This window comes from Lupinus angustifolius, chromosome LG13 (genome assembly GCF_001865875.1).
Source record: "Lupinus angustifolius cultivar Tanjil chromosome LG13, LupAngTanjil_v1.0, whole genome shotgun sequence".
NCBI lineage: Eukaryota > Viridiplantae > Streptophyta > Magnoliopsida > Fabales > Fabaceae > Lupinus > Lupinus angustifolius.
Genome location: NC_032021.1, coordinates 657,122 through 674,053, shown reverse-complemented (window position 1 = coordinate 674,053; position 16,932 = coordinate 657,122). Strand labels below are relative to the sequence as shown.

At 32.1% G+C, this 16,932-nt stretch overlaps 2 protein-coding genes across 5 annotated transcripts; one reads left to right on the top strand and one right to left on the bottom strand.

The window, feature by feature from the left end:
- Positions 5,651–7,913, top strand: LOC109363202 (scarecrow-like protein 3). Its single transcript, XM_019609375.1, has one exon. The coding sequence runs from the start codon at positions 6,390–6,392 to the stop codon at positions 7,746–7,748; it is 1,359 nt and encodes a 452-aa protein (XP_019464920.1). The 5' UTR covers positions 5,651–6,389; the 3' UTR covers positions 7,749–7,913.
- Positions 8,639–16,688, bottom strand: LOC109325631. 4 transcript variants are annotated; one of them, XM_019558099.1, is made up of 12 exons: positions 15,445–16,688; positions 14,801–15,384; positions 14,276–14,515; positions 13,433–13,562; positions 13,009–13,161; positions 12,630–12,877; positions 12,424–12,493; positions 11,757–11,963; positions 10,420–10,655; positions 9,961–10,039; positions 9,752–9,889; positions 8,639–9,157 (listed from the first exon to the last, which is right to left on the bottom strand). In XM_019558099.1, exons 1-12 carry the CDS (start codon positions 16,531–16,533, stop codon positions 8,963–8,965), a joined length of 3,369 nt encoding a protein of 1,122 aa, XP_019413644.1. In that variant the 5' UTR covers positions 16,534–16,688; the 3' UTR covers positions 8,639–8,962. The 4 variants fall into 4 exon arrangements, with proteins under 4 accessions (XP_019413644.1, XP_019413643.1, XP_019413641.1 ...); XM_019558098.1 differs by having other exon boundaries at positions 14,801–15,960; positions 16,006–16,688; XM_019558096.1 differs by having other exon boundaries at positions 14,801–16,688.

Genomic DNA, 16,932 nt, shown 5'->3' with positions numbered 1-16,932 from the left:
TCAGGGATCCTGATAAGGCCTTTTGTCCCTTTTTGTTATGACTTTCTTCTATATTATTTGGAAGTTTCAAATTGTATAATTGATTTAATTTATATTTTGATTAAATTATTTATGATTCGCTAATTTTAAGCAATGTTCATTATGAATATAAATTTGCATAACTGTAAATAATTAATTTGCGAAAACATAATAATGAGGCTACAAATATATGGACGAAACTGTCTTCCTCTTTTCAATTAGCCATATAATGAGTTACGATATTACAATTAATAAGGAAATATGTTGATATTCTAACTCCATTAAAAAATTATTTATGACTTAAAAATAATATATTTGATTTCATTTGATTATGATAATGAATGAATTTATTATTTCTTGATTTATTTTTTATTACTTAATTTCACGTCATACTCATTATGGATATAAATTTGAGACAATGTTCATCATGTATATATATATTTATAATGAATTGTGTTTAATTTCTTTGAAAACATGTTGAAAAGTTCACTAAAATATAACATAATAGACATTGACGCTGTTCTTTAAACTTATATATTTTTATTTTCTCATTTGACTCTGTTTCAAAATGTTAGCTTTTATTTTGTGTGAGAAATATAATTAATGTCGTTCACTGAAGTTCAGTACTTTTATTGATAAAAATGTAATCATTTTATAAAATAGAACTTGCATCAGTAATATGGGTGAAACATGTGATCTTAATAATGCGAATGTATGGGTAACATGTGTGTTTTAACTATACGAATATGCGATTAATATATGTATTCTTAGCAATGTGAATATACGAGTAACATATGTGTTTGAACCATTAAAATGTATGAATCACATGTTTGTTATTGATAATATGAATGCACATATAACATGTATGTTCTTAATCATATGAATGCACATGTAATATATATATTTTTAACCATAAGGCAAAAATTATGGTTCGTGCAAATGGACGGATAACTTGCTACTTATTCATAGTCACACTTTAGACCATTTTTATTCACCATTCAATTATCATAATCAACTATTATTATTACCGGAAATAGTAACTTCTTATTTTCATATTCAGTTTTAACTTTTAAATGTGATTTTATAATTGTGTAATAATTTTTTGTGTAATATACTACTTAATAAAGTGAAAACATAAAATAACCACTTATCAATGTGTAATTTGTAATTCCTTATTTTGTTCTTATTATCTTCTTATTTCTACAAAAACTTATATAACATTATTTTCTTATTTTACCATTATTATCTTCTTGTTTTACTTAAAAAAGTTGAACATTACACCAATCAAATAAATTTAATTACAAATATTTAACACATAATATTATATTTTTCATTTATAACCTACAAATTACACATTACAAACAATAGTAATACGGATCGACAGACACACAAGTGACTCTCAACACACTATTCATTATAATAACTATTAATACGTTAATAATAAATAATCAGTTGTATTCATCATAAAAAAACTCATGAAGGAGTTAATAACTATTAATAATTCATTATTTTGTAGACTTCTATTCTTCACCGTGTATATACTAATTTTTAATCATGACGAATAATTTTTTGTTTCTCACATGTATAATTATATTGGATGCAATATTGTTCGAGTCAGGAACATCTATAGGTATGTGAGTCTAACTCTCCTATTGATTATTTTTCCATTCACAAAAATCGAATTCAAGACCTTGTTTAAAAATAATCAAGCATGTACCACTTGAACCAACTTCATTGATAAACCATAACGTATGTTGTTATGTATTCTATTTTTTATTTATCTAATAAATTTTACATATTTATAGTTATAATGAATACTGATTTTAAATATATGATATAATTTACTTGATAGCAATCACATCCTATAAATAGAAACACAGTATAGCCATCGACTTGAGACTTATCTTACCATGGTTGTGATTTATACTTTTTATTGGGTGATCTTCTTAAAATAAGGTTTATATTATTGAATTGATATTTAAGCAATGATTGAATTTTGAGAATTTTTTTAATAAAAGTTCACTCCAACGTGATATTTGGAATAAGATCAATAAAATAAAAACCATAATTGAAGTAGGTGCCACGTGACATATATAGAAATGCATGAGTAGGAAAATGAGTCCAATATTCTATTAAATAGTGTCAAAAACAATAAAAAAAAAAAATACTATATATCATAAGAAATAAATCACAAAGTATATCCATATTTTGTCTTTTTGTGAAATTCAAATAATGAGTGGATTATTAACACTCTCTATTGCTAATTCAAATCAAAATATCCATGTAACCAATAAAGATATTGATCTAGTAGTCTAAAGTTTCACTAGATCTTTAAAGTTGATAGTTTAATCTTAGGAGCAATACTTGTTGGGAAGGATAATCACAAATAAAAAAAATTAACTCCTTACCAAAAACGTAAAAATATATTACTGATAATATCAAAAAATTAGTGAACACTTTCTTAAATAAAATTGTAGGCTTTAAAAAAAACAAGCTTGATGAGCTGGAAGATAATATAAAACAATGAAACATGGAGGTGTGGGCCACTAGTGGGGCTAATATGTGCACTCGTAGGACCCATTCGAGAATCACATTACAGTATTAGACCCAAAGTCCCCAATTACTATTCAAGGAATATCCTACTAACACTTTTTTATACGAGAAAAAAATGTATACCCTAATAGTATATGCATTTTATATACTGTCACTACATCATCTATTAATAAAACATGCATCAATGAATTTCTTGACATCTAAAAATTTGAGTAAGTTTGTTATAATGTGAAGAGAAAGTGAGGTGACATGTTATCTGATATTGGAAATTTGGAGAAAAATGGGATGGTGTTAGGTTTTGGTAAGTGGCAACATAAGAATCCACAACCACATATACTTATTGAATCAACTTTTGGATGTTTTCTTAACCTCTTTGTCTGTTTTGTCATATTAGAAGAATATAATACCAAACATATGGCCTTTGTTTCTTCACATAAAACAAAACGATAGTTTACAATGAATAGGAAAGAAATTGATAATAATGAATCATGTGAGACGAAGAGTAAAATTTTATATTGTTTGATATATATGAAAGGAAAAAGAAAAAGAAAAGGAAGAGAAAATTGTATTTTCTACTTACATTATGATTTATTTATACCATAATAGAATGTTGGATTAACCTTCACTTTATCTATAACTTTTAATTTGGTTTTGTTAGGGTAATAATTATGGGAAGTTCAAAAAGTAAAATTTGTAGTAAAAAAATGATATATTTAATGGGAGGGGATCCACATGTTTTAAGGGTAAGTTTTTTAAACTTACTGCATATCTTAGCCATTAATTATAGAGAAATACAATAGTTTGAATGGATGAATATATCCAAATTATTAGACGTCTCTAGAATTGATGGCTAAAATGAGGAGTAAGTGAATTTCTACTCATATTTAATTTAGCAAAATAAAAAAAAATATTTTTTTAGTTCTTAATATAAAATTTACTTTTTTTCCCTTTGTTGAGTACAACCAAACAAACAAATAATTCTAAAGTGAAATTTTCCTATAAAATTAAGAATAGATACATTAAAAAAGATTTTATCGAACCATAATATACATCCAAGAATTAGTGTTAGAGATTTTTATGTACGGTGTAAAGAGATTTTTAAGAAGAGTTTTGTCTTAAGAATTGATTTTATATTTAATGTGATCCAATCTTAAGTAGAGTTTTAAAAATTATGACATATAACATACTTATATACAAAACATTTTATTTAAATTTTTATATGATATTATATTAATTGTATGAAATATAAGTTGTGCCTTAGTGACCAAAATGATTTTGAGGCAAAATCTTAGGAATTTTAAGAGTCTTGAGATTAAGAATGTACATTTCCATGTCAAGTACCAATTATTGAGTCATAAGTTGGATATGACTCTGAATCATAGGTATAGTTTTTTTTGTTTCGTATCCTAACATTAACATTGGAGACAATCATGTCCGAGTCAGGAATATTTATAGGTATGTGAGACTAACTCTTCTAGTAGAATCAAACATATACCAAACCCAAAATATTGTTTAAAAGAAATCAAACATGTACCACTTTTTGAATTAACGTCCGTTTGTTAGGTATAGTCTTTAACACTAAGTCATTCATTTTCAATACTTTGCTTCAAAATTTAAAAGAACTTACCATAGTTAGTTAATATTATTCTTATAATACACCACTTAATTTATATTATATATATAATTTGAGAATAATTGTATTTATATGTTACATAGAATAATGTATTTATATATTAAGAAATGGTGAATAAAATGATGAATTCTTAACGAAGATATATCCATCTTTTTTTAGGCTTGTTAATTATAGAAATTCCGTCCCACTTTTTTTTAATGCCTTTTTGTTGTTCTCTCCATTTTCATGTTTTTTATTTATATTTTTAGATATGTTCCCCATTTACTTCTATTACTGTAATGTTGTTGATGCCATTTTGTTTTTCTCCATAAATGTTTTTATTATATTTTATATAAATTTAATATATTATATTCATATTGAGAATATTACATGAACGAAAAAATAATTATGTACATATCAATTAAACGTAAAATAATTTTCTAAAAATAATACTTAGACATAAAAAATCCAATTCATTAAACAGTAATTGAACGTAAAAATAAAATTAAGGAAACACTACAAAAATAATTTTTTATTAAATAATGGAAAATAATTGAATAAATTAGATTGAATCTCGGCAATAGTGTAAACCGTAAAGTAATATTAGTTTAAGTCCTAATGAATATTGACGTGAGAGGGTTTTAAGAATCTTATTAACTTGTTCAATATTGATTTGGTTTCTGAAGCGACATTTGTTAAGAGTGGTAATCATGAACTCCAGACCAATTAATTTTTTATTTAAAAAGGTGAAAAAATGCCCTTACTAATACAAAACAAAACACTTGTGAATAAAGCACTACTATTTAGAAATTGCAAGCATGTTTGGGCCTTGGTATTCTCACTTCACATAACACTCATTCCAACCAGAAGCAAAACTGGGCAATTTTTGTCTTTATCATGTTTGGATTTGTGAGGTTTTGGAATATTTAAAGTCTTTGGGCCAACATGATTCCCTACCCACCTATGGTCAAAGACAAAATAAACCACTCAAGACAAAAACAAATAAAGATAAAAGTGGATGTTCATATTACTTTATAGTTTTAGAGGGAAACTTATCTACTGTCTCATAATGTGTGTCAATTATATATCATAAATTATGATTGATTAAAAGAATATGCTTAAATTTAAAATTTAATTATCAAGTATTTTTTTAATCAATCTTAATTCCTTTCCTATAAAGTGACACCAGAACCTTTGAGGAGAGATTTGCATTCACATCAATCAACACAAAACATACCATAACCATAAATATAATCTGCATCATTAAAAAGTTATGATGATTATTTAAAATTTGTAAATATTTATTATTTTATTTTATCATTTTTTTCATCATTGTTAGTTTCGTTGAGTTTGATTCTTAGGAGCAACCCTTGTTAGGAAAGACAATCACGAACCTCGAAATGAATATACCCTTATTAGTACAAAAAGAAAAAAGTCTACTAACTAGAAATGCAGATATTTGTTCCTCACAAATTCCATACAATGAAGACAAAAGGACCCTTCAAGCATTGTGATGAACACTATTGAAAGGGTCCAAACATTGCAATTCACATTCTTATAAAAACATACTTGCAAGTAGCAACCGTTACAGTTTTGTTTTGTTTGCCTTTTTCATTTTCAAAGTGTTCCAAGAGGCAAGTTTTGGAATTTTTTGGGGGTTTCATGTGGATTATCCTTCAATTTCAAAACCCACTTATGGTTAAACGTTTTTTTTTGTTATATTGGTTTGGTTTTATTAGGGTTCCTTCTTCTTATTGGAACCCCTTCCATGTTTGTTTTTATCCTTAATTTTGTACTGAATTCCTGGACCCTTCAGTTTTTGTTGAAAAACATGAGCTTTTGAACAAAATTTCTTAATTTCATTTATCCACATTCTTATAATAAAATCATATGTATTTCTCTGTTTGCTTATGGAATCTGCAACAGTTATCAACAAACTCTTTCTGATTTTGCTCAATGCTGTAATTTAAATTTGTGTTTTCTTCACAATTCCTTGTTCATTGGGTTCTTCAAGCCTGTTCCTTTTGTTGTAAAAGGTGAATTTTTTATCTATATGAGCATTAAGTTTTAATTTAATCATTTTTCTGTCATTTTATAATATATCTTTGCTACTGTTGATAATCAATAATCCTTTCATTGTTCTAAGATTGTTGTTATTGTTGTTACATGAGATTTTTGTTGCAAGAAGGGGCTATTCTTCTCTGTGATGTCATTTTCACCTAGCTTAGGATCTCCACAACCCTTGCTTAGAGATGCGAAATCCGAGGAAAGGGGTTTATGCTTGATCCATTTGTTGCTCACTTGTGGAAACCATGTTGCTAATGGTAACCTTGAAAATGCAAATATCATATTTGAGCAAATTTCCCTGCTTGCATCTCCTCATGGAGATACTATGCAGCGGATTGCAGCATATTTCACTGAAGCACTTGCCGATCGAATACTTAAGTCGTGGCCTGGGCTCCATAAAGCACTCAATTCAACTAGGATGACAATGATTTCTGAGGAAATTCTTGTTCAGAAGTTGTTCTATGAGCTTTTCCCTTTCTTGAAGTTAGCGTTTGTTTTGACAAATCAAGCTATAGTTGAAGCAATGGAAGGGGAGAAAATGATTCATATAATTGATCTCAATACTGCTGAACCTGCTCAATGGATTGCTCTATTCCAAGTTTTGAGTGCTCGGCCCGAAGGCCCTCCTCATTTGAGAATTACTAGTGTTCATCAGAAGAAAGAGATTCTGGATCAGATAGCTCATAAGCTGATCGAAGAAGCCGAAAAGTTGGATATACCATTCCAATTCAACCCTATAATCAGCAAATTAGAAAATCTCGATTTCGATAAACTTCGTGTAAAAACTGGTGAAGCACTTGCAATAAGTTCTATTCTCCAATTACATTCCTGTCTAGCCTTGGACAATGAAGCCATGCAGAGAAAATCTCCTCTTTTGTTAAACGGCGCCAACAAAATTCACCTGCAAAGAGTTCTGCCTATGAACCAAAGCACATTGGGTAATTTTCTTGAGAAAGATATGGTTAATAGTTATACCCCTAGTCCTGACTCAACTTCATCACCATTGTCTTTAACTACTTCAAATTCAATGAATGTGGAAAAGTTTCTTAATGCTTTAAGGGGATTATCACCAAAGGTCATAGTCGTAACTGAACAAGACTCCAATCATAATGGTTCGACTCTGATGGAGAGGCTGCTAGAATCACTATATACTTATGCAGCATTATTTGATTGCTTGGAATCCACTGCGTCGAGAACATCGTTGGAGAGATTAAGGGTGGAGAAGATGCTTTTTGGAGAGGAAATCAAGAACATTATTGCGTGCGAGGGAAGTGAAAGAAAGGAAAGACATGAAAAGCTGGATAAGTGGTTCAAGAGATTTGAATTAGCAGGGTTTGGTAATGTGCCTTTAAGCTATTTTGGTAAGTTGCAAGCAAGTAGGTTCATTCAAAGGTGTGGTTGTGAGGGATATAGAATGAGGGAGGAAAATGGTTGTGTACTAATTTGTTGGCAGGATAGGTCATTGTTTTCAATATCAGCTTGGAGATCTATGAAGTAAAACATAATTCAACTCAGAAAGCAAGAAAAAATATTAAGTATAGATGTGTACATTAAACAATTTCAGTTTTTTATTTCCATTGTACTGTTTTTCTTTGTTTTCTTTGTGGGCAAGTGTTTTGTCCATATGTAATGAATATTCATCTAGACCAATTTTTACTGTTTATTGATCGAGACAGAAGTATACTGTTTCATTATTTACTGTTCTGATCATTTTGTTTTTTCCTAGCTCTTATACCCTGACCTGTATGTAGGATCCATAAGTTGCAAGTTATTTTTTGTTTACTTATTTATGTACTTGTTTAGTGTAAGTTTATTTTTGTAAATGGGAAAAAATGTATACACTAACAATGTATGCATTTTATAAACTATCGCTGCATCATTAATTATTGATGTTTAATTATCATCGAGATTAAAAGAAAAGCTGATGATAATATGCTGATAGATTGTGATTTTGGTTTATTAAAGCAATAAGTATAAGGGCTCATTTTTTCTATAGTAAATTCAAATAATAATTTTGCTTTAGCCAATAAATAATTACAAGGCCTTATTTTACAACCACGACACCCTTGTAAAATATAATGGTTTTTTCAACCATGATTTTACAAGGCTTTATACTATTCTGTGTATGTTTATATACAAGATATTAGGCTGAAAGGTCTTTCAAGTAATGTTAATGATTGAAGCTGGAGTTGGAAAATGAATGTTGCAGAAAAACTAAGCCACAATAACATTCAATACACTCTTCCTTTGCACAGGCACAACTGTTATTGGTGTCTTGATTTACAATCTCTGTCGTGGTAGTACATTTTAATTTTAACTATACATCTAAATATGTATTTTTGACAAATATCTATAAAACTTACATATCTCAAAAATTAAACCTCAATCAATTATCAACTATAAGCCAAAATTTCAAGCCTTCTTTTCATGCTTGGTTATAAATACCAAGTCCTTGCTTAAGAAAAATGCTCACAAAATTCAATCATGTTCTCAATCTCCAAGAGAAAATTTCTATCCCCAAAAGCAACCGGAAGCATTGATCTGCCTAGCTTCTCCAACTGTGTTGTTATCAATCACATATTTGTGTACAGCACCAAAATGTAGAAGTTTGGCAGGCTAAATGAATCCGATAAACACGACCTAACTAGTCTCATTCAATGAAACAAGTTGCACCCCGATAATAGCTGGATTAACATTTCTGCACAGATCTTCTCATTTCCAACCTGATCGGCCAGGTTCTGAACCTCGAGAAGATGTATTACTAAATGATCTCCAAATCTGGCTCCCCTGTCTCCTGCCACTTGGTTCAAATGGGCCAGACTGGGAATCCACATTATTTCTAGCCATTGGTCCATGACGTCTCTTTTGGGAATTCCTTATTTCTTCATCTGCATCATATCGTGCCCGCTGCAGAAATGGAGTAATGATCAAATGATTACACAACATGATATACCCAAAGCTTTTATTTAGAACAAATGACCAGTTAAACAATGAACTAGTTCCCGATTTCCTACTAGTTTAGAACAGTAAAAAAATGGTTTCCAACTTAGCCAAGCAATTTTTCTAATTCCCATGTGCTAGGTATAACCAACTGAGCAAAGGTCATTACAGCTGTTACTTGCCTTAATTGCAAGAAAAATATGCTTCTCATATAACATGATGTCGACAATAACAAATCCTTGTTTCACCATGTGGGATTGGCTACATGAATCGAAGGATGCATTGGGTTCCAAAAACCAATATTTCAGTTAAAACATTTAGAGCAAGATTCTCAGCAAAAGACGTTAATTTGAAAGGTAAATGATAAATGGTCCGAACTATTTTTTGCAAAATGGTGCACAGATAAAGAAAACATGTGAACAGTACAGAACAACACATGCATTTTACAAGTTCTTGTTTTAATATCCATGTTCACATTGCATGTTTTGTAACCCAACAATGTTGTTATGAAATTTGTTTTGTCCCATATAGCATCTTTTGATTTGAAAATACACAAAATACCTTGGCAGGGTCTGACAGGACAGCATATGCTTCCCCAATTATTTTGAAAAGCCTATCAGCATCTCTATGTACTTCTTCAGCAATAATCTTCCACATAGGATCATCTCCATTATCACTTCTTGTTAAAGATTGTCCAGCCTAAAGAATAAAATTAAATGTTAGAAGAGCATTTAGTATACGAGCATCAAACCAAGTGGCTAATAAGCAACCTTGTCCGGATGATGTCTAAGTGCAGCTTTCCGATAGGCCTTCTTAATTTCAGATGCTGAAACAGATGGTTCAACTCCCCTGACATCATAATGTCAATAAGCATATTGCCTTAATAAAGAATATTATTTTCCTAAATTAGCAACCGATAGGTTAACATGACGCTCTCTCTCACTTGAAACATAACTTGGACATAGAATGATGATAGTTACAAAATAGCACAACATCAAAATAAACCTTTACGAGTGCACCATGATTTTCCTGAGTACTAGCCTTGATAAGTTATGAAACATCTATTGGCTGCTTATTTTCGTAATGTTTTGAAATCAACCTAATATAACAAGCAATAAATGTTTGACAACTAAGCAAGGTACCCAAGGGCAGGAAAGAAACATGGTAGTGGTATTGGTATAGATGACAAGTTATGATTAAAAAATGTTAGTTACTAGTAAAGAGCTTACAAAATAAGGTACATATAAAGAGGGACCTCCTTTCTGGCTTCATCCTCTATTTCAGAAAGCCGAATACGATTTTGTTTCAAATCATTAGTATAATTAATTGATCTATCAGACAGTCCAAGCTGAGTGCTATTATCCTCCTCCCCCTTACTGAGAAGAGAGACAAGTCTCCTAAGATCACGGGCTGCTTGGTCATAATCTCTGATAATCTCATATAGGGTTGCACGTCTAGAAAGCGCCTGCAAGAGTATGAAAACATTTTCTATCACATAATCATATGAGAAAATGTGCAATCCAATTCCCAAATAAAACAATTTATTTAGTAGCACATAAAACTAAATATATTTGAAAATGCAAAAAACTAATACGGATAAAATGGGAAGGAAGAATAGAAGAAACTTGAATTTATAAAAAGCATCAAAGTTTGCAGGATCTGCTATCAATTTGAGTTTGGCTAATGCCCATCAAACTAGGCTACAGATTATCTCTAGTTTCTATATATGCCAAACAAATTAATTTTTTTCCGCATACAACTGCCTTAAACAATTATTCCTCAAGAAGGTTTAAAAAGATGCTTCTGTACCAAAACAAAATTGAATCAGTCAATAAAAAACCTACATGAGCTATATAGAGTATCAATATCAAATCAATCTAGCAGGCTTTCTAGTAAAATGATATGTACCAGAAACAGAAAATACAGAAAGCTGAGGTTCTTTGAGGGACCTCTCTCATCCCGTGCTTTTACTCAACTCTTCCCTACTTTTCCCTCTATGTGCTCCCATTATTACATTTATCCCTCTTTATCTCTATCAGCTCACTCTTGCCCAATTGGGTTATAATCCCACTTCCTTTCCCTTATTTCTAACATAAACATTAGTGGTGGGAAGAAGATATTTATCATAAACCAAAGAAAAACAACAATAAAGCCTTTTCCCATTATCTTGGGTAGTGTAGCAGACTAGCAGCACAATTTTATATTTTTGTCTTTTCTTTACTTTCCATTTAAGTCAGTTTAGATGCCTATGATTAGACCTACTCTAAGCATTGGAATTATTTTTAGTTTGTATTTTGAAGCTATAATAGGGGTATAAACATAATAGCTGTAAAAAGGATACCTTAGATTTTCAATAATAACATAAGTTTTCTCCTACTTATTTTACGTGAATTATGCTCTATATTGGTTGTGTATCCGATCTATTGATTAGTTCACACATTCCTTCTCTTCCAATTTCTTTTGTGTGCTACAATATGACCCTAGGGATTTTATCCTAGGTCAGGTTCTCCCCATGTGAATCAACTGTAACATAAAAAAAAAAACTGTTTTAGTTGAAGAGAGAAACCTTCAAATAATTTCCATCAAGAGCTATAGCCAGACTACAATCTGCAATAGCATCAATTATTTGAGCCGACGCTTTATATGCAGCGGCACGATTACAATAACAGATAGCTGCAAATGGACGAGACTCCACATTAAATGATAAAGCAGATGTGTAATGTTCAACAGCTTCTGCATGCCTTCCTGCCTGAAATGCTTCATTTCCTGCAGTCTACATTTCGATTCATTTACATCAATCATAGACAAAATCAAATTTCATGTTGCAGGAAAAGGAGAGAATCAATAAACCTAATAAGATAATCTTAAAATGCAACATCCATGTGGCATAATATTCTTTTGTTCTGTCAATTGATGACAGCAAAGTGGTACTAAAGAAGAAAAGCATAAAGAAGTTAAAGGAAACTAGAGCATAATATTGTGTTAGCGTCTGCAATGTGTACTGGAATGGGCTTGAACAAGTTGTACTATACTTGTATTAATCCTCTGTTTATTAATATAAATAAACAAACATGGAGCCTAACAGAACAATCAGAAGTTGGTAAATCCCATTCTATTCTCCCTCTCATAAGTCTCATTCCTTTGTACAAATTCAAACACTGTTAATCAAATGGAGCTAATATATATCATGAATAATCATCAGAAAGATACGATGAAACACATTATAAGCTAACCTTATGACGCACGAGCTCACGTACAGTGACAGCTAGTGGTATGAGTGAGTCCAAAACCTTGCTTCGATTCCTGCAGAGACAGTATCAAAGCTGATTAGGAAAAGGACCATTGTCGCTGGAAAAATATTCATTTTTATTTTCCTTTTTCTGTCTTCCCTTGAGGAGGGAGCAGATGAGGCTGAATGAATCAGATTCATAATGCTTACTTGTTTATCAAAGACACCTTTTCCTCTTGTTGCTCTAGAAAAGAAAGACCTTCTTCAAGCTTTCCTTGGTAAAAGTAGGCTTTAAGCATCATTGAGCACCGCCATAGTCTGAAGTGGAAGCTTTTTGAGAATTCTGAATTATCAGGATCAGTGACTTGACTGCCAGCATTGAGTGGATGAGAATTCTTCTCAGCAGAACCAAGGGTATCACCACACATTTGAATCACCTCCTCATATCTACACAGCTGCTATTTGAAGCAAAAGTTAACCAACACAAACTCAAATGGTATAAATTACTGCACAAATAATCTTATGATGACTTTCGACATAATCTTGGCTTTAGTGAAATTCCAGCCTATAATAAGAACGAGAGACTGACCATTAAAAGAACCTGTGCTTTCATTTCAAGCAATTTTTCAGAGTATGAACTTATCATCAATGCCTCACTAATATATTCCAGTGCCCTCTCTGCGTCAGAGGATGTTCTTCTTCGCAAAATCTCAGCAGAATGGTTGATTAAATCTGATACTTTCTGCCATCCATAAAAAATACTGATCAGTTCATGAAGAGGGGGGCAGACCTTCAGACCATATCAATTTCAAAAATTGATATCACAGAGAATGAAGAAGGATATGCAAAATTAACACATACATCAACTAGTCGAATGTGATAGATAAATCAGAGGGTTTCACATTATATTAAACATAATCTCACTCTATCTCATTTATTAAACATAATTATAAATCAGAGGGTTGCACATTATATTAAGTTATCTATTAAAAAGTAATTATGAATAATCAAACCTGTGCCTTTTGTAAGCCATCGGAGGCCTCAACAACAATTTTCCGATCTACACAAACATCACTTCCTGATTGCAAGCAACTTTTAAAATATTGTGATGCACCTCCGACTTCCCCCAGAGCAAGGTAACAACTTAAACAAGAATGAAATAAAAGAACTTTAGGGATACAATATCCAATCTCTACTTAAAATGATGCATGTTGACACATACAATGTACTTCCATGCATGAATGTGTGAGCTTCCAAGATGCTAGACACTTACATGTTTCCATATTATAACTACTCGAGAGAAACAACCCTGAACGTTATTTTTGATAATTCTCTGTAGAGAATGTCGTTACATTATATAGACTTGGGGAAATGACTACTTGTCTAGAGCTAAATGCCTAAATACAAGGCAAAGCATTTGGGATATCTCCTAATAATCATACAATCTACAATAATTACGTAATTATTCTATTTGGTCAGACTTTAAAACAATAAAATCTCAATGTTGGACTGTGGAGCATTACAACATAAATAACACATATGTATCTCCGTAAAATAAATATGCTCAAGCATAAGGCAGGCCAGAGATAAAGGCTCTCTCTTCAAATCCGCTCTTTATGTGAATCATCAGTCATATGGGTAAAGTTCATAGCACTCAAACAGTCACCTATCTGAGAGTGCTTGCACACCCACCCTTACCTTCAAAACCCCTTATACACACTTATTTCCTACCCAAGAAAACCCATACCTTGATCTATTATATCCTAATATTTCAGCTGTCCCACATCGAAGTTAAAATTCATACAACTTAAATCACCATGCACAAAAAAAAAATAGAAGCAAATATAGAAACTTACTTTGCAGCTCTAAGTTGTACCCTGAAAAAATTGGGATCTATTTCAGCAGCCATCATACAATCTTCTAGTGCATCCCTCATCCTACCAAGAGACATGTGTGTGGCAGCAAGGTTGCTATAAGATAGCACCACAGACCTAAGACAGCCCTGAGACGCGTCTTCTTTAGATACACAACTAATTCCTTGTTTGTAATAACTCTCAGCCATAGATAGATCCCCGTTTTTATAAGCTTGGTTTCCTCTGATATAAAGTAAAAAGCATTTTCAGTATTGTGAATAAGCAATAACAATTGAAATGTGGATAAAGCATTATGCCAAAAACTAATGAACAATGCTAAAGTTATTTTATTGTGCAAATTCCATTTGAGTGTGTTCACAATAAACATGTAAAATTGTACTCTATTTCATTACACATATTAGAAGTAATTGCAAAAGGCCAGGCCTTGTAACACAGAAGAACAAAACTAGATAAATAACAAGTAAGTGACTGCAAATATAACAAGAGGACTATCAAATAGATACTCACCGGAGCCGCCACTTTTCACAGGCTTCTTGCCCAGCAATATTTGCAGCAGAAATGGAACCAGAAGCCTCCTTTATCCCTTGATCTTTATTCACTCCAGAATGCCTTGTTCTGGGTTGAGGAGAAGACGCTCTGGCTATCAAACTTTGCCCTGGTGTGATCATAGATGAAGTTCCAGAAAATGGAGATAATGCCACAGTTGATGACGAGTAAGGAACCTTTATGTTTGGAGTGTAGTTGAAAGTATCATGACTAACATTTACCAAAATTTTCTTTTTTTGATGGCGTCTCGGGCTAGATGATTGAGCTTCAGCCGAAGAAGAAGCAGCAAATGTGAAGGCAGACCCACTTACATCACTTGAACTCAAACCAGAACCAAGACGCAACATATTATCATTAAGACGGTCTTCACTTTCTGCTGATGTATCAGCTGTATTACTTGTTATGTCCACATCATCATTAGCAGAATAAAAGCTTTCAGTTTCAACCCCAGAAAAAGACTCATACTTTGAGTCTTCAATGCGTATATTTTCACGTCTATTACCCTCACGAGTTTCCTCCTTAGTTTCTCCGCGTGGAACATCACCCACATTTACATTCAAGCACTCTTTTGCCAGTACAAGATCCTCACAATCACAAGTCATTCCAACTGAATCATTAGGTATAGAGTTGTTATCAACACTGAATGAATCATTCGATGTCAGAGAATTTTCCCTCCAGATTTGGAGTTCAGGTAGCTTTTCCTGATATGGAGACACACCCATTGGTGAACAGGCCTCCAAAGAGCCCTGTGGGTCTTCTTGGGGGGCACTTTCCTTCACAAAAAAACCTTGTTCGTGCCACGGTAAATCTGAAGTGGTATGAAGCTTCAGTTTCGCTCTCCCTTTATTCATTCTCTTGTTGCTACTATGTTCCTTCCTTGAAGTAGTAAATATCAATTTGTCATGAACACCTCCAAACAGATTATTAGTATTCGTTGGCGCCGGAGTTTTAAAATCAATAAAAGATGACCCTCCTGGATTATCTTGTTTCCCGGTAAATACAAATTCTTCTCTCTTAGTACTACTAACGCCAACGCCACTGCCAACAGTCCCAAACAACAAAGAAGATGATGAAAACGACGATGGAGCAGATTGGGGCATTCTAACATCTTCCTCGAGTTTTTCCGTGCTAGCAGCACTAGAAGGATTACATAAATTTGACTCAACGGATTTAACTATGTTTAAATTATCCATTTTCTTCAACAAGATAGAATCAGTTACTTTCCCAAAATTGATAGCATCATAGACATTATTATCCTTACTAATAGTACGAGTATGAGCATTACCCAAAGATTCATTGACATTGAGGTTCTTCATTTGTGAGATAACTGACTTATCAATTCCACTTCCAATCTGCAATTTCTGTTTCAACTGATTATGAATGTTCTCAGATTCAATGTTCCCCTTTGTTTCAATCTTCAACGTGTTCATCATATCTTGTGGAAACTTCGAAGCAGCGTTGAAACCGTCGCTTACATTTGCAATATTGATGAAATCGGGATTAGAAGAAACCGAATCGGGCAGGGTAAATGCGGAATTTCCATTCAATGAATTGAAATTGAAAGAGGGAGCATTGTTAGGCTTACGTAGTTTCACGAATTTGGGCCTGGCAATGTTTCGTGAAGCGGAAGAAGAAGAAGAAGAAGTGTTGAATGTGAAAGGATCGTTCGCGTTTGAATTCGATGAAGGTTCCATTAGAGAGAGAGAGAGAGATCAATAACGGTTATTGTCGTCGTCGTCGTTGTTCTGCGACGGAGGTAATAGCAACAACGCCACGATCATGATCAACGGTGTTGATTAATTTGGAACATTTTCAACACCACTTATTATTCTTCCCCAATGATTGAAAACCAACGCAACAAAAATATTTCTATACTCAGCAAATACTAAATAGTAAATACTATACTAGTATAATAATAACCATTAACCATAACAAGCAACTAGTAATTAAAATCGGGTTAGTGACAGATGTTTGATTCAAGTAATACATGTTTGATTTTCCTTAAACAAAGTTTCGGGTTGAGTCTTGTGGATAAATAAATGTTCGATGAGAGAGTTAACCTCATATATCATCGGAAGTATATTTAAGTAAAA